Genomic DNA, 22,312 nt, shown 5'->3' with positions numbered 1-22,312 from the left:
TACTGAACGCACGCTTATGTACGTAGTATGGTGATACACTTGCCGGACAAAATGGCACAATTCGGTATCAAAGAAAAAGTCACAATTATTAAGTTGAATTGGTCCTTGCAATTAATGGTTTTTCTGTACTTTTTTATTCTACTGATGTGTAGCTTAGCTACGTGTCATTTTCTCTTTTGAATTATAATATATCGAGATGTTCTGTTCTAAATCGACGGCCACGAAAATTATATGTGGTATATATATATATATATATATAGACACACACACTTAGTTGGAACAAATTAAATTATTCTATTAAATTAAGCCTGCCTCTAGCTAGCTAGTCCCTGCTGCCCGCTGTAAGCTACAACTGCTTCCTCCATATATATAGTTTCACCTTGGTGTGCAGTTTATTAGTATAAACACATTATTTTATATCATCAGCCAGACAAATTAATTAAGCTGGCTGGATGGTATAGTTAAACACAGCATATTATCTATGAAGCTAGGGAAACAAATTATAGATGCCATTGGCATTGGAGCAACTTAGCATTTGCAATCAAGACAAAGACACATAGTAGTAGATGACATATACCAATCTAGAAGAGATCGAAGAAAATAAATACAGTCGTGACAAGACACGAGTGTGCTACTAGCTCACACACGTAGTATAAATTATAATTATTCACCACTGGGTACCCAAGGAGTGATGGATCAGTACTATTGTAGTTATCCATTCCAATTGAGCCAAACTAGTTAATTAGTTAATTAATATCGATTAGCTAGGTAGCACATCATCAGAGGCAGAGCTGAGTATGTAGGCGTCGATGAGACAAATGCTTTGGACGGTGCGTTCGAGGATCTGGAAGTCCATGAACTTGTGCAGATTAGCCATTTTTATGTGATGCTATGGACTCCGTCGTTCTAGTTGCGTCTCAGTATGGTCGTGTATAAAGTAAATTATTCGTTTTTTTTATTGGTTTAGTATTTTAGTGTAATTGGTTGATACACGTAACTTAACATATCATTTAATTATGTAGTTTAATGTATATTTTTAAATACCGTAAATGCACCGTGCCAAATATACTATACTAATATATACTAATGAAAAATCAGGAGCACATATTATTAAGTATTAGGGGAGTTTTTATTTTGTTTTCTTCGTAGGAGTTTTTTAAACATAGACATTTGCTTTATATTATGATTCTTTCCATGATCCAGGGTCGTCCAGGACAACCCCTAGCCACATCACTCTGTATAATCGATATAAACTATATACATAAATTTTTCAGATGACTAAAATATATTAATTGATATTTTTATACATATATCCGCCTACCATTAAATGCATTATTATACAATGAACAGCTGACTAAGACGACAACGTATAAAAATCATACCATTTTCAAATTAGCTGGGTATCAGATCAGCCATTTGGATGAATCTGAACATGATACGTCACAGTATTATGAATTTGAACACAACTGATAAAACGAAGAGAGTATTACACTCAAATGTCAGTACTAAACAGCATTTATTGGTTAATTATCAGTGCATTTTTAGTAATATATACTCTCTACTGCTAATTTATGTAGCTAATGCACTATACGTAAGCATGCATGGCATCCATGCCTGGGAGATGCCGGTCTCCTGCGATTCGGCATGCTTGAAGCCTCCAAGAACTGTACTAATTAATTTGATCTAGGTTTGGTAAAAAGGTGCAGAGTGAGTAATTAACTAATCAGCACTTAATTTTTTGGAACCGTATGGAGTTCAATCAAAGTATTTCCTTTTGTAGCATCTCTCTCTGTGTTTTATATGAGTACACGTAAGACCGAGTCTAGCACCAGCTTGCATGTCCTTTTTATTACTCAAAATCTTGTGCTAGCTTATTAATTTGTACTTACGTTAGACGTGAGACTTTTTAGCATTATATTAATTTAAGTTTTATAATATTAAACGTATGTAGTATCTTTTTATGTGGCCATATTATATATGTGTTTTAATGCATCTTGATAATGCTAGCTAGTCAGCTCAATAATGCAATGTAAGAGCATAGCCAGGAACTCATTCATCTTTTACTCTATCTACAAAAATAGATGATGAATAGTAAAAATGTTATCCAACAAATCCTCTAACATTTCTCTAACATGCACTTTATTTTTAGCCGTTAAACATATAAGAAAGAAACTTCAAAATAAGGAGCTAAACTATTTCTCGAGTATATGCTTAAGTAGAATAGGGTAGTTGATATATTAATAAAGTATAGTTGGAGGTGATATGAGGATGTACATACATGATCTGGTGGAATACAAACAAGCAAAGAAAGAGATTTTTTTTTATCATTCGAATGGATATACGTAGAACCGAATTTGGATAATTAAGCAGCTGGAAATGCTCTATAGTTATGACTATGGCTAGTGTACTTAATTAAGGATATTTCCCATATCGAGAGAAAAGAACTGTAGTGTTAGATTTAATAATCAGCATTGGAAACATATTGTCTATTAATGTGGGTATCAAGTAGTAAGACCGAGTTGTAATACCATCTTGCATGTCCATTCTGTTTGTACGCATATTGTACGTATGCTAATTTTTCTGTCCTGCATTTTTTTATTTCTCTCTTTCTTTCTTGGAATTGTGTGTGTGGTTTAAAATTATATGACTGTATGACCTGTTCTTTCTGGTAAATGGAAAGGTGCTCCAGCTGGTTTGTAGTTTAAGTTGTGGAACAGGCTTAGTTTCTACTCCTTGTAGCTAGTAGAATATTAATCGTTAATTTGTTTTTTTCCTGAAAAAGAATTGGCATATATGCAAACGAACAATAATTTATGAATACAATTTTTTTGACGTGTTCTTAGCAATCCAAAATTAAATGCTATAAAATAAACTATGATAAAAAAATCTTAAAATCAACTCCGAATTTAAGATTGAAAATTTGTTTTATAGGCCTGGACAAAAGCGAAAAGACGAGATTGACCGTTTCAGAATGCCTCTAGCAGGTACGGCCTATCTCAGAAACGGTCTAATTTCTCACATAGTAGAATCAGTAGCCGCAAAATTCAGAAAATAAAGCAGAAGACAAGTTGAAAAACGCAGTTTATCCACGTTCTCAGCCGTTGGATTCTCATATTCTCCATATTGTCTAATCAAGCCGTTGGTTGGTTGCTGCTTGATGAACTTGGAGACTGACACATATAATAAAGAAAATGTTTTTATACCTGGTTTTGTGGTGGAAGGATATAAATAAATCCGAGGGAGTTAATTTGGACTTATTTCTCCCTATGATCTTCCTGGTTTGGGTTGCTGAATTTTCAGTTTTACGTAATCGAAGCAAGCCCACGATTATATGGGCCTTGGATCCATACTAGTATAGCAGCCCACATGGCACCAGATGGTACAAACTATACAGTTCTTTTATGCAGATTATTTGCATATTATTTCTTGACTTTTCGTACGCGTGTTTGTTAAAATGTTAAACGGAATTTTTTGAAAAATAAATAATATAAAATTTTATCATCTAGAGTAAATTTTTTAACTTTACAGTAGTTTTTCTTTACTTTTTCTTTATCTTTTATCACCGTAAGAGCACGGCTCGATACTGTTGTTTGGAACTATACTGTTGTGAAAGTTTGTCCTCGAAAAAAAAATCAACCAGGTACACAGCGGCGAACGTACGTGTTTTGTCCGGAATTATCCGATCTTAAAGGTTAGATAATAATACATATTGGAGCCTCGGGGTTACAGAGCTCTGAAACTACGTGCATGTAAGCATGACAGGTACCAACTTTAGTGACATGCAGGTTATGATCGATCGATGCGGGATGATACGCGTGTCAGATGAGCGGTAGTAGCAGCCGACACTTGCCGCTCTACCGCCTTCTCGATCGCTCTACGTGTAACTCCGATCCATCACCAGCTACGACCTGCTGCTGCTGCTGCTGCATGCCCATATATTCAGCTACAGCTCGCTCGATCATAGCACCGGCCAGCCATGAGCATGAGCGAGGAGCACGAGTACGCCCAGGCGCAGACCGTCCGCCGCCCCGGCGACGTCTACCCCTCCTCCGCCGCCGACCGCCACAGCGCTCTCTCTGCCGCCGCCGCGGCGTCGCCTCACGATGGCGCCCTCCATGTCACCCAGGCCGACCTCCCCGCCGGCAAGCGCCTCGTCACCGCCACCGCCGCCGGACAGGCAAACTCATCTCGTCTCCATCATATATATATACATATTTGTTTGTTGCGATCGAGGCGCGCGCGCGCGCTTAATTATATTTGTGTTGGCTTGCACCTGATAATTCATCGTACGTGCGCATGCAGGTGATGGCTCAGTTCACCCTGCCGGTGCCGGGCACAGAGGTGGCGGAGGAGACCGACGCGGTCACCATCGGCGAGGCGCTGGAGGCGGCGGCCTCGGCGGGAGGCAGGCCCGTCGACCTTGCCGACGCGGCGGCGCTGCAGGCCGCCGAGACGCGCGCCACTGGGATGCCCGGGCCCGTCCCCGGCGGCGTGGCGGCCACGGCGCAGCAGGCCGCCGCGGCGAACATGAGGCGCCCCCATGACGACCACGGCGGGGGGGACAGGAACGCCACCACGCTCAGCGACGTGGTCGGCAGCGCCGAGGCGGCGCTCCCGGCCGACAAGGTGGCCACCAGGGAGGACGCCGACAGGGTGGCGGCCACCGCAGCGTGGAACGCCAGGAGGCACGGCGGCGGCGGCGGCGGCGGGAAGGGCGTCGCCGAGGCGGTGGCCGCCGCGGCCGAGATGAACGAGGGCAGGATGCCTTAATTAGTTTAATGTGTCGCACCATCTACGTACAAGTTCGTATGCGTATACGTACAGTAATGTGGTACATGTGCCGTGCGCGTATTTTTCACCCGTATTTGTACTTTATATGTGCGTGTGGTGTATTTTTACTAGTAGTACTATATTCTAGTTTTAGAAATAGTATGTGTACTTAAAAAATATTTCCCCTGTTTCTATTATATGATGACTCCAGTTTGTTTTCATGTTAAACAATTTGCCTCAAATATTATATATATCCTACCAGGTAGGAAGGTATAGCTATTCTCTTCACGTCCATAATAAAAAATATTTTTATAACTGTTTCTACTTTCATACCTAACAGAAATTGTCTTCACGTCCATAATAAAAAATATTTTTATAACTGTTTCTACTCTCACTAACATAACAGAAATTGTAGACATAACAGAAATTGTAGACACTGTTAAATGTTAAATCTCATATAATTGTAGACACTGTTAAATCTCGTATGAATTATATAAATAAATCTCGTATGAATTATATAAAATAAATAAATCTCGTATGAATTATATAAATAAATTGTAGACACTGTTAAATCTCATATAAATGATACAGCTATGTGTCTAATCTCATATAAATGATACAACTATGTGTATAGAGTTTAACTAACTATGTGTATAGAGTTTAGAGTTTGTACTCTCTGTTGCAATGTTGCAAAGAGAAGGTATAGATGTTTTCTGTACTTTAGACGTGAAGGTTTAGACGTGAAGGGAGAGATGTGTTTCTACATTTTAGACGTGAAGGGAGTAGCAGCTACACTTGGTAGTAGGACTCTTCGCGTTCATAATGAAAAAATTCATAACTATTTGGGAGTAGCAGCTACACCTGGTAGTAGGACTCTTCGCGTTCATAATGAAAAATACTTTCATAGCTATTTCTACTCCACCCAACAGAAAATGTAGACACTGCTAAATCTCATATAAATGAAACTATGTGTATAGAGTTATGAATGATACAACTATGTGTATAGAGTTTGTACTTTCTATTGCAAAAGAGCAGAAATCTATACAACTATGTCTATATGTGTATAGAGTGTGTATAGAGTTTGTACTTTCTATTGCAAAAGAGCAGAAATCTATACAACTATGTGTATAGAGTTTGTACTTTCTGTTGCAAAAGAGCAGAAATATATATAGATGTGTTTCTGCACCTTAGACATGAAGGGAGTAGCTATACCTGGTAGTAGGATGGAAAATTAGCCTACTACCAGGTGTAGCTACTCCATTTACATCCATAATGAAAATTACTTTTATGAATGTTTCTGCTCCTGCCCAACAGAAAGTGTAGATACTGTTAAATCTCATATGAATGATACAACTATGTGTATAGAGTTTGTACTTTCTGTTGCAAAAGAACATAAATATGTATAGATGTGTTTCTGCACTTAGACGTGAAAAGAGTAATAAGTAGGATAGAGGCTTCCTATATATATATGTGTGTGTGAATGAGATTATCGAGACCCGTCTCAATGCAATGCATATTTTATGGGGTGTTTTGTATATTAATGCATGTTTTATGGGGGTTGTTATGCATATTAAATAGGACGTCACATCAGTAACATCGGTGTTATGCATATTAAATAGGTATCATCAAGGTTATGAGAGTCACATCAGTAACCTAGGGTGTTATGCATATTAAATAGGTGTTATCAGTTAACTTGGCAAGGTCTCACGAGAGTTTCATTGTCATGGTCGACATCACAAACGAGCGCAAGAGGCGTACGAAGGAGCAGGACACCATGCCGGATAAGACAAATCATCCGAAATTAGTTTTAGATTAGTTAGCTAGTTTAATTAGTTGAAATTAGTTAGTTGGTTTCATAGTTAGTTTTATTTGTTGGTTTCGTGTTGGACTTGTTTCGGTGTAAGGCTATTCAAAGCCACAAACTTACGGTAGAAGCAATCAAGATTTAATCTCTATTTTTCCATCTCTGCTTCTCTGTCTCCCTCTCTCTTCTTCTTCTGCCAGTAGCAACGGATCGATGTTCGGCAAGGCTGCCGAAGCCTCGTTCACCCGTGTCTCACTCATACAACCTGCGATCGTTAGCCGGAGCCGGTAACATTCATGGAATGAGGGTGTCATCAGTTGACTTGGCAAAGTTATGAGAGTCACATCAGTAACATGTGGTGTTATGCATATTAAATAGGTGTCATCAGTTGACTTGGCAGGGTCACGAGAGATTCGAGAGAGGAGTTTCATCCCATAAAATTCATCTGACTCGATTATCTAGTTCACGGTCTCGGTAATATTTACGTAGTTAGGTTTAAAAGATATGTCTTATAAGTTACCCGTAATCTGTGTAGTGATTTTTTTATATAGATTTAATGCATAAACATTCGTGTGACAGGAAAGCCTCTTCTTCTTCCCACATCGAGAAGCCAAAAAGTTGGGTTCTCTTTTGCTAAAAATCCTGAGACCCACAATAGCCCATTGCATCCTTTTCAGCCCACGAGCCCATCTATATACATACACTTAGTCTTCCATCCTTATGCTTTTGGCAAACGAATTTTTTGAATTTTGAATTTTATTTATTAAATAATTTACAAATTTAATTTTGTATTTTAAAAATTATAAAACTAACCTCCTGCCGGACAGGTGACATGACAAACGATCCCTCGGTCGTGAGGAACAGCCGGAAATGGCGACACGGCAAATTTTATATTTAGGTCCTTTCTGCCCTCTGTAAGGGCGGCAAGGGCCTAAATGTAAAATTTGTCGTGCGGCCCGAGAATTTTACAATTGAACCGAAAATTTTTCGATTGAACCGTGGTTTGGTACATATATCTACGACGTATGTAATTGTTTACTCCCAAATACTACATTGACTCAGTGGTAATTGTCTCACACTTCTATCACCGAGCCAAGTAGTACTATTGACTAAACAATTTCATACGTCATAGATATATCTATCAAACCACTCTTCAATCGACGGCGAATTTTGTATTTAAACCCTTGCCGTCCTTACAGATGGCGGAAAGGACCTAAATACAAAATTCGTCGTGCCGCCGTTTCCAGCCGTTCCTCGTGACCGAGAGGCCGTTTGCCATGTCACCTTTCCGTCCTCCTAGAGGGCGGCAGGAGGTTAGTTTTGTGATTTTTTAAATACAAAATTAAATTTGTAAATTATTTAATAAAAATTCAAAAAATTCTACTTAGTCTTTAGGGTCTATAGAAGACTTTTTTTAAGGTAATCTTATCGATTTAAAAGAAAATCTTGTAATTTAAACTATAATTAAAAAAGTTTTTATAGAGAAGTTCATCATCTCACATATGTATTAGTTAATTATGTCGTTTATACCAATTGAATAGCTATCATAAAATCAAATAATGTTTCATCTTTTAACAGTAATCGTCGAAAGAACACAGCCAACCAGTGAGACTTATCGATGGACATAACGATATGATATTGGAATCAAATCAACATCGATATCTCATTTTCTGTGATGTTGCGTACCTGGACCAACCTGCTATATGAGGCCGATCGACCGATGTGTATGCAGCCAGCTGCCGAGGTTCACTCACGGTTTCCATTATCTAAAAAAAAATATAAAATTTTCATTATCTTATAAGATGCTAAGTTAAACATTTTAAACTTTGCCTCATTAATAACAAAAATTCAAAAAAAAAATTATTCAGGTAAGAATGATGTTATCATGTTTGTCACACAACTATTATAATATAAAACTCTTTATATTTAAAATAACATCATTTTATAAATATTACTACTGGTCAAAGCAGCATATCAAAAACCGTGGCAAAAAATCTAAAGACAATATATTTTAGAATGAAAAAAAAGTATATCGTCGCTACTTTTCATAATCAGACGTAGGAGTATACATATTATATGAAATGAACTGACGGTTCAAACCAGCGATGCTCATTGTTCACTCTATCGTTTTTTACTCTTGACAGTGTTACTGTAGCGATGGATGGAGAACATTCATCGCTAAAATAGACCAATAAAATCGTGTGCAGTCCTTTCCTTAAGCACTGATCTTAATTCCGAGGCGTATTAGAGCGAGTACAATAAATAGCTTAAGCCCACTTAAAAAAATAGTCACGTCATATGTATGCTTACATAGAGACGAGAGAAAATGAGAAAAAAAAGTGGTAGGTAGATTTTCAGCCAGCTGCATCCTATGCTTCGAGACGTTGTACAAGAGGTGTATCGTATATTACTATGCTTCGAGACGCTGTACAAGAGGTGTATCGTATATTAGTTAATGATGCAGCGTATAGCTATAAGTTGACTTTACTTTAGTTTTAAACGACATAGGAATGTTTTGGAGCTAACGGTTAGCTAGCTCTAATAGCCATTTGTGCTTAGCTGCATGTGGATGTTGATTTCCTACGCAAAGTGTACGCAGATAGATTGGATTTGTGTGAAGACTTTTGACTTTGTAACCCGGACAGGTCAACTAATTAATTGGTTACATGACTTACTGCATGTGCCAAGTACTGCAAGAATCTTTTTTTCTTGGTCCCCAGAAAATACTTTTATAGTAAACATTTTTATGCAATATGGGAAGGAATGGAATTGTCAGAGTATAAATGTCTCTTCTAATTAATTCTTTATATAAATATAAAATTACATAAACAAGTAGTTAGACAAATGAATTTGACCAATCATGTTTCACTTATATGATCCCGATATGTTTTCTTCTATCCTTGAAGAAGTATACGCCACATTATATTTGAGATATACTTTTACACGCAGACACCAAAATTGATATTAAAGGTAAGAAACTCGGAATATGATTGAAAACTCGTATATGTTTATGTATTTTTTTACTAAGTTTCTTAAAGGTATATTTAATTAGCTGTGTTAGTTCGAAGATATATTCCTCTCTACCGTGAAGGTATATTTAAGTACCTTTTAAGGGTCAGACAAATTTCACGATTAGTGGTCATTCGTAATTTTTTTAATGGTCAGTTCAACTCGTTAAAGTTTTTCACAAATAATGGGAGGTATATACTTTTATAATATTCCAAATAACAGTTAATGTTGTGATTAAAATCGATTATTAGCGTATGCTAACTTAAGCTACATTAATTTTCTATATACATGACTGAATAGAGCGCTACGTTTTTGTATCTAGTCTAGTTGCGAAGAAACCGGTAGAATGATGTGATGGGTCGGTCCTGCGATGAACCATCGTATAAGTTGTAAATTTAAACTTTAAAACTTAATTTTTAGAGTTAATTAATTTAAATCATAGATATATATTCAATATATCATTTAATTTTTAATAAATCATTCCATGCGTTTTTTTGTCTAAGGGGATATTTGGACTTGTCCTATCGAATGTTTGGACACTTATTTATATAAATAGTAAACGTATATTATTAATAAAACACATCCATAATCTTGGACTAACTCGCGAGACGAATCTATCAAGCCTAATTAATCCATGATTAACCAAGTGATGCTACAGTAAATATGCTCTAATTATGCATTAATTATGTATAAAAAATTCGTCTTATGGATTAGCTTTCATTTATGAAATTTTTTATTAGTCTATATTTAATACTTTAAATTATTATTTAAATATTTGATGTGACGTAGGATTAAAAAGTTTATTAGTAGCACGGTGACGTGCGTCGATGAAATTCTTTGTCTTTGTCTTAAGAATTAATTAATGTAGGACTTGGAGGGGCCAAGGGACAATACACTGTGAGACGGGAAGAACCTGCCAACCGCATGCCTCCATGCCACAGTTAGCCGCCGGCGGAGAAAAGACGATATTATTCATTAATTATCTCACAGCCTCCAAGAATAATACCAAAAAGATCCATACCCAATCACATAAGTCATATATCTTTAAAAAAAACCAACTTATACAGATGAATCAATATAATTTGGTCTAAGATTCGTTCATTCATATAATTTGATTTTTAAGGAGAGAGGAAGGACCGTTCTTACAGGAAGATATACTTTAACTATCGTACGGTGCTCTATGTAGATTTTATGGGGTATTTTCTTAGTTATATCAATGTCTCCTATAGTGACATATAAAATTACATGTCCAATAGTATAACTATCAATATCACAATAACGAAATTTTTTATTAAATAAATTTTTTTAAGTAATTTTATTACTAACAATGAGACTAGTTTTTTTTTAAACTAAACCTTTTGGCCACGCTAATGCTGGTGGCGTGGCAAGACAACACTGTCATACAGTTTGGATGGTGTGGCACACACCATGGCGTGGCCAGTCTTGCCTGGCGTGGCAAGATAATGCTGCCACGCCACCGACAATAGTGTGGCAAGCCATTTCACCACGCCAATGTTGATGGCGTGGCCAAAAAATTTATGCAGTGGAAATATTTTCCCCGATATTTAGTAATAAAACTATTTGTTAAAAAGGTTTAAAAAATCCACAATAACTCAAATATCATGTTATATATGGTATCTTGGTGTAAATTAAAATAAAGTGTTACTAGAATATCTATTAAGCTTAAAATAAAGTGCTATTCTAATAGAAATATTAACCGTCTTTAAAATGCTATAGCTAAACTATCACGATATATTTATATCGGTAAGCCGTTGTACAGTTAGCCCTTCATGCACCTAACACTACATCTAACGAACGAACTATCAATGGAACTGACTTTGTTGCACAAGTCTAAATAATTTGACATTGATATCGACGTTCGGTGACATATATCGATACAACAAATCGATCTACTAATCCTTCACCTCTGCACACACACACACACACACACATATATATATATATATATATATATATATATATATATATATATATATATATATATATATATATATATATATATATATATATATATCAGTGGGAAAGTCTCCGTTGTTTATCTATTGCAGCCATCTAGACGTTGAATTTTCGTAGCTGGGAACAGCTTATTTATATAGCCAGAGCTGTGGCTTCAGCGTTTCAGCTCACTCCAATTCAGCTCCTGCGCTGCCGTTTTGGCAACACAAACCCATGGCAGCCAACGCCGTCCAGGTTCAACGAACGCCGTCTCCCATCCGGTCCACGTACACCGCCCCTCGGTGGGCCCCACATGCAGTGAGACAGCCTACGGTGGACCGTGCCTGCCATGGACCTCCCCTTCTCCTCTATAAAACTTCGCCTCGCCCTGCTTCCTCCGAGAGCCGCCATTTCTTCTTCGCAGTGGAGCACGGGAGGAGGAAGAAGAAGAAGGATTGTTTGTTCGCTGTCAGATCGGTAGCTTTCGCCTCGCTCTTGTTGGGGATCCTTTTGGAGTCTCCGGGTTGGATAAATTTTGGAATTTGTTTCAGGTTCTTGACGGGATGGGTGAGGCGTCGCCGGCCATCGCCAAGGATGTCACCGAGGTGAGCGAGCGCTTTTTTTGCTGTTATTTCTTCGTCGTCAGAGCCTTTCAATCTTGATTTTGTGGCATTTTGTTGAGGGTTGGATTGGTGTTGGGACTTGGGATGTGATTGAGGGGGGAAATGGAAAATATTGAATCTTTTTTGTGATGTGTAGCTGATTGGGAACACGCCATTGGTGTACCTCAACCGCGTGACTGAAGGATGCGTGGGGCGCGTCGCCGCCAAGCTCGAGTCCATGGAACCCTGCTCCAGCGTCAAGGACAGGTGAGCTGCTAAATTTTATCCTCCTCTTACCATCTTTTATTGTGTAATTTGGTTACTGCAGGGTGGATTATGTGTGAAAAATTGGTTCTTTCTGGTTGTTTCCGGAATGAATTTGTGATTTTCTTTTCCTGTGTTTGTCCAATACTATTGATGCCTCTTGCAATTCTCAGCTGTTTATGATTAGATTTCGAGCTGAAAATCTGTTGTGTGTGTCGCTGTGTTGGATTTGTGCAGGATTGGATACAGTATGATCACTGATGCAGAGGAGAAGGGGCTGATAATTCCAGGAAAGGTGGGTCAAAATAGATCTTTTTGTTGTTTTCAGTATTCTGTACCAATGGAATGGTTTGGTCTTCCTACAAACTAGTTGTACTTCCTAGAAAATTCAAAAAAAAGTTGTACTTCCTAGAACATGCTTCAGTGCGATTGTCATCTACTCCGTATTTATTACTGTTGGGATCCATCATTGTTCGATAGCATGGGTTGACTGTCTCATGTGGTGGAAGCTTAAATTAAGTAATTGGATCGGATAATAGATGGATCATTCAGCTACTGCATTCGTCGAGATGTTTTATAGTGCATAGAAAATGATTAAGGCGCTCCTTGCGTTTCCTAAGTCAGAGGCAAAGCAATGTGATCCCCTGCTGTCACTCAACTGCGTAATCATAAGTTATCCGATAGCTGTTAATCTCCGATCTCACATTACAGCATGTTTTCTCTAATTTATTCCCTCATGTGATCCCCTGCTGTCATTCAACTGCATAATCATAAGTTATCAGGTAGCTGTTATTCCCCATTTTATGTTATAACTTATAGCATGTTTTCCTAATTTATTCTTGATGAAAAACCCACTAGGCATTATTTTTGCAATGGAAATGACCTGCTGATTGATGCTTGGTCCTAGCCTGGTTTTGTTTAATTGATTTTATTGAAAAAATGAAATGATTTTCTTCATTAGATGGAAACCAGTTATATGGACTAATTGGCACTTCTCTTTCTAGTTAGTTATATACAATAGATCCTGTCCTGTATTGTTTTAGAAATAGTTTAGTTTTCCTAGTAGCTATGCTGTTAAAGAATAAATAACCAACTAATTATTTTTTAGCCAAACAAGATGGTGGTCCATTGCATCACTAGCTGTTGTGGTTCCGTTGCATCACTGGTTGTTCCATTTGCTTATTCTTTGTAAGAACTATATTGTTTCCAATAGCAGCATATTTTGACATACCATGATTCTTCCAGATTAATATATTTGCCATGTCTAGGAGCATGAATGTAGCCTTGGTTTGCAGTATTGTTCATTTTCTCGTGTACCTAGGTGTTTTATTTGTGCAGATACTTTGCCAGTTGACCAAAGTAATATTTTATTTCCAGTTGCCATCTGCATGATTCAGCCTGTCACTTAGAGCATATTTAATTAATGGTTTGCAATGCTTTTGATGTGATAGTAAGCTAGCAGTTTTTTGTTGTTGAGCATTTCTTCGAAGCTTAAAATGCTTGCAAAGCTAATCTATTATAACTTCCATATAGTTGAGATCTAGTTTTACTGATATTTTGCTTTCTCTGTCAATGGTTGCCAGAGTGTGTTGATTGAGCCAACTAGTGGCAACACAGGCATTGGACTGGCCTTCATGGCTGCTGCAAAGGGTTACAGACTTGTACTCACGATGCCAGCCTCCATGAGCATGGAGAGGAGAATCATATTGAAGGCTTTTGGTGCTGAACTGATTCTTACTGACCCACTCTTAGGAATGAAAGGAGCTGTCCAAAAGGCAGAAGAACTGGCAGCAAAGACTCCCAACTCATTTATCCTCCAACAATTTGAAAACCCTGCTAACCCAAAGGTGTAGTATGATTTAACATTTTAATGCCCCTGAAGATATTTGTGTTCTGACTTGTGAGGACTCATACTGCGATGTTATGCAGATCCATTACGAGACCACAGGGCCTGAAATATGGAAAAACACAGGAGGTAAAATTGATGGTTTTGTTTCTGGTATTGGGACAGGTGGTACTATAACTGGAGCTGGACGATACCTCAGAGAGCAAAATCCTAATATCAAGGTAAGGACCAGAAAACTATATACTACAATTTTGATTTGCCACATTAACTAGTTAAAGTTCCAGCATTTGTTCCTTTATGAAAAATAGTATCTGATTTTATTTGTTTTTCTTACCTAAGATCTATGGTGTGGAGCCAGTCGAGAGTGCTGTCCTATCTGGTGGAAAGCCTGGTAATAAGGAGTCATTAATTAATTCTCATGATTTTATCTCATTTTCTGGTTGTGGCAAATACAAAAATTATAAATTGTTATCCACACTTTAGTTTTCTCGCAATGATCGAAAGCTAAACAAAATCTTTGATTTGCGGTTGTCCGGGATTTAGTCATGTGAAATATCTTGTCAAGGAGGGAGAGTAGATTTCGTTCTTGCCTCATTGGGTGGCTGCATTTTGAAATTAGAATTATCATGTGGTTGATAATTGTTGATGTGCTCCCCAAGGAGTCCTTTTCTGTGGCCAATAGTGTATACTATACCTCTCAAAAGAAAAGGAATATCCTTATGAAGAAGGGACATTGTAAACCATTTTGCAAATAAATTCTGCTTTCTTTCTTTATGTTGCTTGTTTTGGACTCTTAGATCTATTTCTTTTAATGCAGGGCCACACAAGATTCAAGGAATTGGAGCTGGTTTTATTCCTGGGGTCCTGGATGTCGACCTCATTGATGAAACTGTACAAGTATGATGCTTATGTATTAATATGAGCAGTAGAAAGACAATATATAAAAAGAATTGGCACCATTTTATTTTTCCTCCCTTGCTCCATAGCTTTCTTTTCTTCTTCGCAAATAGCAGTCTGTACTTAGATCTATATCATCATGTTGTCCTATCATTTACCTGGTTCTTTTAATCCTGTATAACCTGGTGCGTTAAACTGTTTGCCAGGTTTCAAGTGATGAAGCTATCGAGATCGCAAAGGCTCTTGCGCTGAAAGAAGGATTGCTGGTAAGTTTTGTGTTTGATGTTTGTTTCTATTTTCTATTATTAATCTGTTGCACATAGTTTTCTTTGTTATATCTCTCCGTATACGGATCATTTGGATGGTACCTTTGCTGAAGCCATTGATTGTGTAAATGCTTATAGGTTGGAATATCTTCAGGTGCAGCTGCTGCGGCAGCTGTTAGGCTTGCTAGCAGGCCGGAAAACGCAGGAAAACTTTTTGTTGTAAGTGTTACGTTTTTCTTCCTGATAATTTCTAACTCACTTCAGGGTAAAGCTGCTTCAATTGCGCCTGCGCTTGTCTCTTCCCCGTATCCATCTGGTATTTTAGTTCAAACGAGCGGATATACACCAAATTTACACTCCAGTGACCTATAGGAATGCCAATGAATCTCTGTTCTTTACTTGTTTTGTCATTGGGCCTTCTGTAATTTCAGTTCTCATTGAACAAACTACCATCCAAAACAAGCTTTCTCCACATTGTCAATTTGTTTCATCATCTACACCCCCGCATCAACACCCTTCCTCAATGTAGGTTGTCTTCCCAAGCTTCGGTGAGCGGTACCTTTCATCGGTGCTCTTCCAGACCATCAAGAAGGAAGCTGAAAACATGGTGGTCGAGCCCTGAAACGCACAATAATCTCTGGGAGTCCACAGGAATAAAAGCTTGGTATCTCTGCTCGTGTTACTGAACATACCCTGGTCTGCCATTTTCAACTCGTTGTGCTTGTAGCAAATGGAGAACATACAGTTTGTTAGCTTTGTGCCATGTGGTGTTAACAATTTGCATTTATCTGCCCTGTACATTGAACCATTTTTACTTTGCATTTACCAGCCAGTGTGAATGAAATAAAGCATCATGATATGTTTTGGGATCTTTCTCTGAATCATAAATACTCTCATAAGAGAACAATAGTGCTCTGACGAATGGTATTCTCATAAGAGAACAATAGTGCTCTGAAGAATGACATCAGGCCCAAACATGCGTTCCACCTGTCCATATACCCTATGCAAAAACACACACACACACACAAACACTTATAACTGCTGCAGTAGTTTATGGACCATGACTGTCAGACAAAATTACAAAATAGTACTACTGATGAACATTGATGCCCCTAGTCCTTGCTGGTGCTGCTAACTGGCTTTGGCAGGAGGAAAAGGAACCAAGATGAGTCAAAAAGGTGCGGTGCAATGCCAATGCAGGCTGTGCTCAGGCACTGTTTGGCTGTTGGCTATGTCAGGCTGGAGTACACCATCATTCTGCTTGTATTAAATATAGACTAATAAAAAAATTAATTTCATAAATGAGCGCTAATTCGTGAGACGAATTTTTTAAGCCTAATTAATCCATAATTAGAGCATATTTAATGTAGCATCACATAGTCTAATCATGGATTAATTAGGCTTATTAGATTCGTCTCGTGAATTAGCCTAAGATTATGAATAGGTTTAATTAATAGTCTACGTTTACTATTTATAATAAGTGCCTAAACATTCGTTAGGACAAAGGGCTAAAGTTTAGCCCCTTGTCCCAAACACCCCCTTAGTTACCTGTTATCACTCCGTAAACACACAGCACAAACTTGTGTCCTGTAGAAATGGAGCCACACCCACATAGATTTTGACCAGACCTCTGATCTATAGCTTCTTCTAGGCATTAATCTGATTCAAGCAGCCAATTTTGTCAGCATCTTTGGTGAGTTTTTGGGGAGTATCTTCAGTGAATTCACTTGCAGACAAGACTAGGCACTGTCCGTTGTCAACATGGCTACGTAGCTAGGGACTTGCGGTTTCTACTGCTTTGTTTTGGTAGTAGTGGTATGATCATTCAGCAACAAAGGACAAGGCTGGTGGTCCAATGAACAGCTTTTCCTTTTCTCTGCTGACATTCAGGAGAGGCAAATCTGTAGTATGAATTAGGCTGCTTTTAGTTGGAAAAAATTTTAGGAGACTGTCGCATCATCGATGCGTATGGTCATATATTTGAAGTATTAAACTTAGTGTAATTATAAAACAAATTTTAGATTCCGCTTGAAAATTGCGAGACGAATTTTTTAAGTCTAATTAATCAGTCATTAGCAAATGTTGGTTCCTGTAGTACTTATGGCTAATCATATACTGATTAGGCTTAAAAGACTCGTCTCACGATTTTCTCCATAACTATGTGATTAGTTTTAATGTTTATGTATATTTAATACTTTATTTAGGTGTCTAAAGATTCGATGTGATGTTTTTAAAAAAAGTTTTTTAAACTAAACAGGACCGTCGTAGTACAAAAGAGTGAACTTTTTACTCGCAAGAACACGCATGGGTGAGTTTCCTCAGACAAGTACATAGTGATATATGATTAATGGAGCTCTAATTGTCGGTAAAATTGCAATGGTAAGCATGGCAATGGCAGAAGAGGACCATCCATGTGCAACCAAAAAAAGGCTCCAACATGACAAAAGAACAGCAGAAAGGGAACCTATAGACCTTTCCTTTCCTTTCACTTTTGAGTAGGCAGAAGAAGACTACTGCATGCACAGCTTCATCATCATTATTCAGCATCTCCAAGCCATGGAAATTGTCTCGAGTGTGCAAGTGTAGAGCCTGCAGAGAGATTTTCTGAACTGAAGAAAAAACTGTGGTCTGAAAAAAAATCCGAAAACTGCAGAGCATTGGATATTGATCCATGCAGTGCATCTCATCTACTGCTGGGCAGAATTTTCTACCAATCAGTCAGTTATGGCATTGTTGCATTTGCCACAGATTTGTTGTCCTAAGATGGGATACTAAAAAGAGGATGATAACAGTGATACAGATATTTAGATTGCAACTTTCAGGTGATTGACCTGAATGTTAGCACACTAAAAAGCAACATGAACCCTAAGCCTATCCGGGACTCATGGCTTGTCCAAAGATATGATTTGCAGTTTTGCACCCCAAGTAAAAGCACACAAGGAGAAGCTCTCAAAATTCCACTTCAGGAAAGAACTACAACTACAGTGAGTACTATGGAACATATGGAGAATAGGACATGGCTGGACTTTGTGCAAGGTCATAGAATAATTTGAGAGACCACTCTGGGTCCATCTTGCAGGCACATTCAGCAAGAATCACATAACATAGCATGCTGCAAGGCAATGGTGGGATAACAACGTAGCAACCACCATGAAACTGACGATCTCCAACAACTAGCAGATTAATTTCTCAAGTTAAAAACGGCTAGAGCTAACAAAGAGTTCAACTGAGACCTAACTAAATTCCGATTTCATTTTCTCAGCATCTAGGGCTACAGCAAGAGAGCCCCTGAAAACTCAATGCAGAGATGTTCCTGACCATCAGCTCACTTCTACGACCAAGGAGCCCCCCTAAAATTCAATGGGACAGATTAAGATGTTCTTGACTATCACCTTAGTTCTACAACCAAAGAGCCCCTAAAACTCAATGCAACAGATTGAGATGTTCCTGACCACTAGCTCACTTCCCTGGATGTGAAACAGACTGCCTCAGCTGCATCACTTTCTTGTGAGAATTGGAGTGTATGTCACTCACAAAAGTTGGACTATTAGCAGGCCTGTATTCCGGCAGCAGCCTGCCAGACTTGTACCTCACGCCGCAAGCATTGCATAGCGTCTTAGGCCCCAAAGGACCAGTCCTCCACTGCGGCGTCTTGTAGGACATGCAATGTGTGCACCTCTTCACTGGCTCCTCCGGTGGCAGCTCGTCATTTACATAGACAGCCTTCTTGATCTTCTTCTTATCTCGCCGTTTTTCTATCTCCTGTTCTTTGTCAATCTCTTGGCCGTAGCGCTTCTTCGAAATGGTGGTGAGCCCATTCTCTGCCTCGATCCTCAGACGACAAGCATCACAGGTAGGCCCTGATGGACCATCCCACCACTGTGGTGATTGGCTGGACAAACAATAGCTACAATTGATCGCCAATTCCTCCTCCTCTTGCTCTTGCTGTTGGACAAGTTCTTCATCCTCCTCTTGTTCTTGCTGTTGGACAAGTCCTTCGTCTTTGTCCTTCTTGGGGAGGATAAGCTCACTCTCTGCTAGCCAATCCTTATGATCGAGTAGGAGTAGAGGTGGCTCAACAAACAGCGTGATGCAATGTTGGTCATCAGTATCACTTATAACAGAGGCCAGGCTCCTTTTCCTTTTTCTTGCATGGGAAGATGGACGTGGTGGTAACTTTGGTTTTGCAGTACCTTGACTTGCCATTGTAATAGGCGCCAGTTCTGCAGAGACAGGGTTTGTGCAGGATGCAGAAGTTGACAAGCAGTCCTCTACATAGACAGAAAGCCATTCTATGCCACTTCCATCACTTTCCTGCAAATTAAAGAAAAGTTAGATAGGATCTATACATCTTTCCAAAGCTAATTTACATAACCACGAAGGAGTTATAGATTTACAAGGCTCTTGTTCTAATACATTACAGCAAGACATGCATGGAGGTCCAAAATCCTAAAAAGAAAAGAGTTGAAGCATATGGTAACCAAAAAAAATAGCAAAGATAAAATTCCAGTGATCAGTACAAACTGTTTCTTGTATTCGTCAGGAGCAATCTTGAAGTTCATATATTTCAAGCATCTAGAATTTTATGACACTTCAAAGATAAAAGGTGCTGCATCTACAATTTGTAACTGTGCCAAGGAATACAAAACTGCCGGGGCAATTTGTGTCAGTTACACTTCCAATTAAACAACATGGTGGGCACACAATAAGGTCAATTGCAGTAAATGCAATGCTGCAACAAACCAAATGAAAGCTCCAACCGAAAGGGGCTAGGTTACCCACACTTCACATGGGTATAGTAGGCCCTTCCTTGAATCCTAACAGTAAAAGTTTGTAATTACACATCACGAATGAACAGTGCCAAACAGGATAAAGCTCGGCGCTTCTTGTCAATGTTTCCAGCTATAAAGTTTTCCGCGAATTGGCGTAATTAAAAGAAAAATCGCTGTCACAGTGTTGCATGAAAATCATCTCATGGTGACGAAGGAATTTTTTTACGATGGATACGTCTATGTATGATAGCGATGTTAAGGAAGAAACATATACGCCAATGCGCATCGACATTGAAAGTCACAAAGCACGCATTTCTTTCTTCCCCGTGACCTCACAATTAAGAAGACAAACTAAAGCAGGATGTATTTTAGCCTAATGCAAGATTGTCTTGTGCATTTTATTTTCCCTATGAAATTCTGCTGGGAAAAAAAAGCACTGTTGAATTGCTCAACAACTGTAATTTTGCTTACATTTTTCTCTATGAACCAGATATTCCTTACAACAGATAGGGAAAAAAAGGTGAACAAAAGAGGAGAGAAAAACAGTATAAGAAACACAGAAAAATCCCCCCAATTTCTTCTTTGCAAGCATACTACCAGTTGAGAAAATTTCATCTAAAGGACAAACAAACCCTAGGCCCAAGAACAACAACCTCAAGAACCCAAAGAAAACCCCACCAAAACCGCACAATTCTTGCACCAAAAACCCCCCAAGCAGCACCTCCCCTCCTAAAAATCCCAAAAAAAAAAAATCTCCAACTAGAGAAGAACCGAAAAAAAAAATCCCCCAAGAAACAAGACATTCAATCCCCCCAAAAAAAAGAACCCATCTTCCTCCCTAACTCCTCCTCCTCCGCGGAAGAGCGACCGGCCTCCACCCCGAAACCCGGTTCTTGGCCAGAAAAGAGAAGAAAACCGCACACGACACACACGCACGCACGCACGCAGAGAGAGCAAGAACAAGAACAAGGAAAGGGAGAGGAGATGGAGACCGACCACGGCGGGCTGGTGCGGGAACAGGTCGGCCAGCGAGGAGGCGGGCGCGCTGGGTGGGTGCACATCCATGAGCATGAGCGAGCTGAGCGGCGGAGTCGGCCGCACCCCGGAGGAAGGAAGCAGAGCGAGCGGGGGTAGGTTTCCGCTGGAGGAGGAGAGGGGCTTCGGTTTTATCCGAGCCCGATGGGTGGCTCCGGCTCTAGCCCAGCCGGTGCCTCCGTCACCCAGCCGAGCCGAGTTGTATATATGTATTCTACTGATGAGTGCCGCTGATGAGCTGTGGCTTATTAGGCTAGGCTTGAGCCTGGAAAGAGCTGAGCTCGACTTCTTTACTGCAGTTTCGTTACCTATATTTTCTCTCGTTTTCCACAGCCATGCTCTCTCAACCGATAAACAATGTTTTTCTTAAAAAATATAATTTATAAGAAAGTTGTTTTAATAAATTATATAAATATATTTTTTTGCTTTATATCTAATTATTAATTAATTATATACTAATCCAACGTTATGTTTTACGTGTTGGTTACTTACCTAGCAGAGAATATGGTCTAGGCTTTAGAGTCTAGAGTATGTGTTTTAGAAGATAAATTTGATGATTCAAAACGCTCTTGCTTATCGAGTTATTTATGTTGATACATATGAATATAATATATAGCACACTCATAAATATAACATACAGAACCATAAGTTAATAAGTTAATGATAATGTACCGGTATACCAAATATAATATACAGAACTATAACCTGTGCCTGGTTGGGTGCCAAATTCGTACTGCTCTCCCTCCATTTCTGCTCTTCCTACCTACCTACGCAAGCAAGCAAAAGCAAAGCAACGCAGAGGGCATTGTGTGAGCCAACCTCCTCTTGGACCCCCTTTCCTTCCTTCCAAAAAGGACAGCACAAACTGCTCAAATTTGTATCTGCACCACCCTTTCCTTGCTGAAGAAAAAGAGGAGGTGAATCTGAATATATATGTACTCCATGATGCTGTCATGGCCTTTTTTGTTGCTTTGATTTCTTCTGGCTTTACTTGCTCTTCAGGTTACTAAACTTGACCTGGCACTGCACTTCATCATCAGAACTTCTTTCACAAGAATGGTGCCTAGTTGTTTTGACTGAAACTATGGGTT

The 22,312-nt window shown here is 38.9% G+C and overlaps 3 protein-coding genes across 3 annotated transcripts; 2 read left to right on the top strand and 1 right to left on the bottom strand.

Moving 5' to 3' along the window:
• Nucleotides 1-3,982: 3,982 nt before the first annotated feature.
• LOC121055953 (late embryogenesis abundant protein 47-like) lies at nucleotides 3,983-4,951 on the top strand. Its single transcript, XM_040529243.1, has 2 exons — nucleotides 3,983-4,177; nucleotides 4,303-4,951. The coding sequence occupies exons 1-2, from the start codon at nucleotides 3,983-3,985 to the stop codon at nucleotides 4,768-4,770; spliced, it is 663 nt and encodes a 220-aa protein (XP_040385177.1). The 3' UTR covers nucleotides 4,771-4,951.
• Nucleotides 4,952-11,743: 6,792 nt separating this feature from the next.
• Nucleotides 11,744-16,285, top strand: LOC102707174 (cysteine synthase). The gene is made up of 11 exons (XM_006664159.3): nucleotides 11,744-12,016; nucleotides 12,091-12,144; nucleotides 12,299-12,408; nucleotides 12,643-12,700; nucleotides 13,989-14,252; nucleotides 14,335-14,472; nucleotides 14,591-14,642; nucleotides 15,069-15,148; nucleotides 15,355-15,414; nucleotides 15,553-15,633; nucleotides 15,944-16,285. Exons 1-11 carry the CDS (start codon nucleotides 11,774-11,776, stop codon nucleotides 16,034-16,036), a joined length of 1,233 nt encoding a protein of 410 aa, XP_006664222.2. The 5' UTR covers nucleotides 11,744-11,773; the 3' UTR covers nucleotides 16,037-16,285.
• Nucleotides 16,286-18,571: 2,286 nt separating this feature from the next.
• Nucleotides 18,572-21,309, bottom strand: LOC102706898 (GATA transcription factor 2-like). The gene is made up of 2 exons (XM_006664158.3): nucleotides 21,183-21,309; nucleotides 18,572-19,728 (listed from the first exon to the last, which is right to left on the bottom strand). Exons 1-2 carry the CDS (start codon nucleotides 21,255-21,257, stop codon nucleotides 18,874-18,876), a joined length of 930 nt encoding a protein of 309 aa, XP_006664221.2. The 5' UTR covers nucleotides 21,258-21,309; the 3' UTR covers nucleotides 18,572-18,873.
• Between the last annotated feature and the right edge of the window lie 1,003 nt (nucleotides 21,310-22,312).

This window comes from Oryza brachyantha, chromosome 12 (assembly GCF_000231095.2).
Source record: "Oryza brachyantha chromosome 12, ObraRS2, whole genome shotgun sequence".
NCBI lineage: Eukaryota > Viridiplantae > Streptophyta > Magnoliopsida > Poales > Poaceae > Oryza > Oryza brachyantha.
Note: the sequence above shows the minus strand (reverse complement) of the source record. Positions and strands in the feature narration are given on the sequence as shown.

Excerpts from the sequence above, each read along its gene's own strand:
- LOC102707174 (XM_006664159.3), top strand. The coding sequence starts at position 11,774 with ATGGCAGCCAACGCCGTCCAGGTTCAACGAACGCCGTCTCCCATCCGG. Across the intron at positions 14,253-14,334 it reads AAAACCCTGCTAACCCAAAG|ATCCATTACGAGACCACAGG; the intron begins GTGTAGTATGAT and ends GATGTTATGCAG. Across the intron at positions 15,149-15,354 it reads TCATTGATGAAACTGTACAA|GTTTCAAGTGATGAAGCTAT; the intron begins GTATGATGCTTA and ends ACTGTTTGCCAG.
- LOC121055953 (XM_040529243.1), top strand. The coding sequence starts at position 3,983 with ATGAGCGAGGAGCACGAGTACGCCCAGGCGCAGACCGTCCGCCGCCCC. Across the intron at positions 4,178-4,302 it reads CCGCCACCGCCGCCGGACAG|GTGATGGCTCAGTTCACCCT; the intron begins GCAAACTCATCT and ends GTGCGCATGCAG.
- LOC102706898 (XM_006664158.3), bottom strand. The coding sequence starts at position 21,257 with ATGCTCATGGATGTGCACCCACCCAGCGCGCCCGCCTCCTCGCTGGCC. Across the intron at positions 19,729-21,182 it reads TCCCGCACCAGCCCGCCGTG|GAAAGTGATGGAAGTGGCAT; the intron begins GTCGGTCTCCAT and ends TTTAATTTGCAG.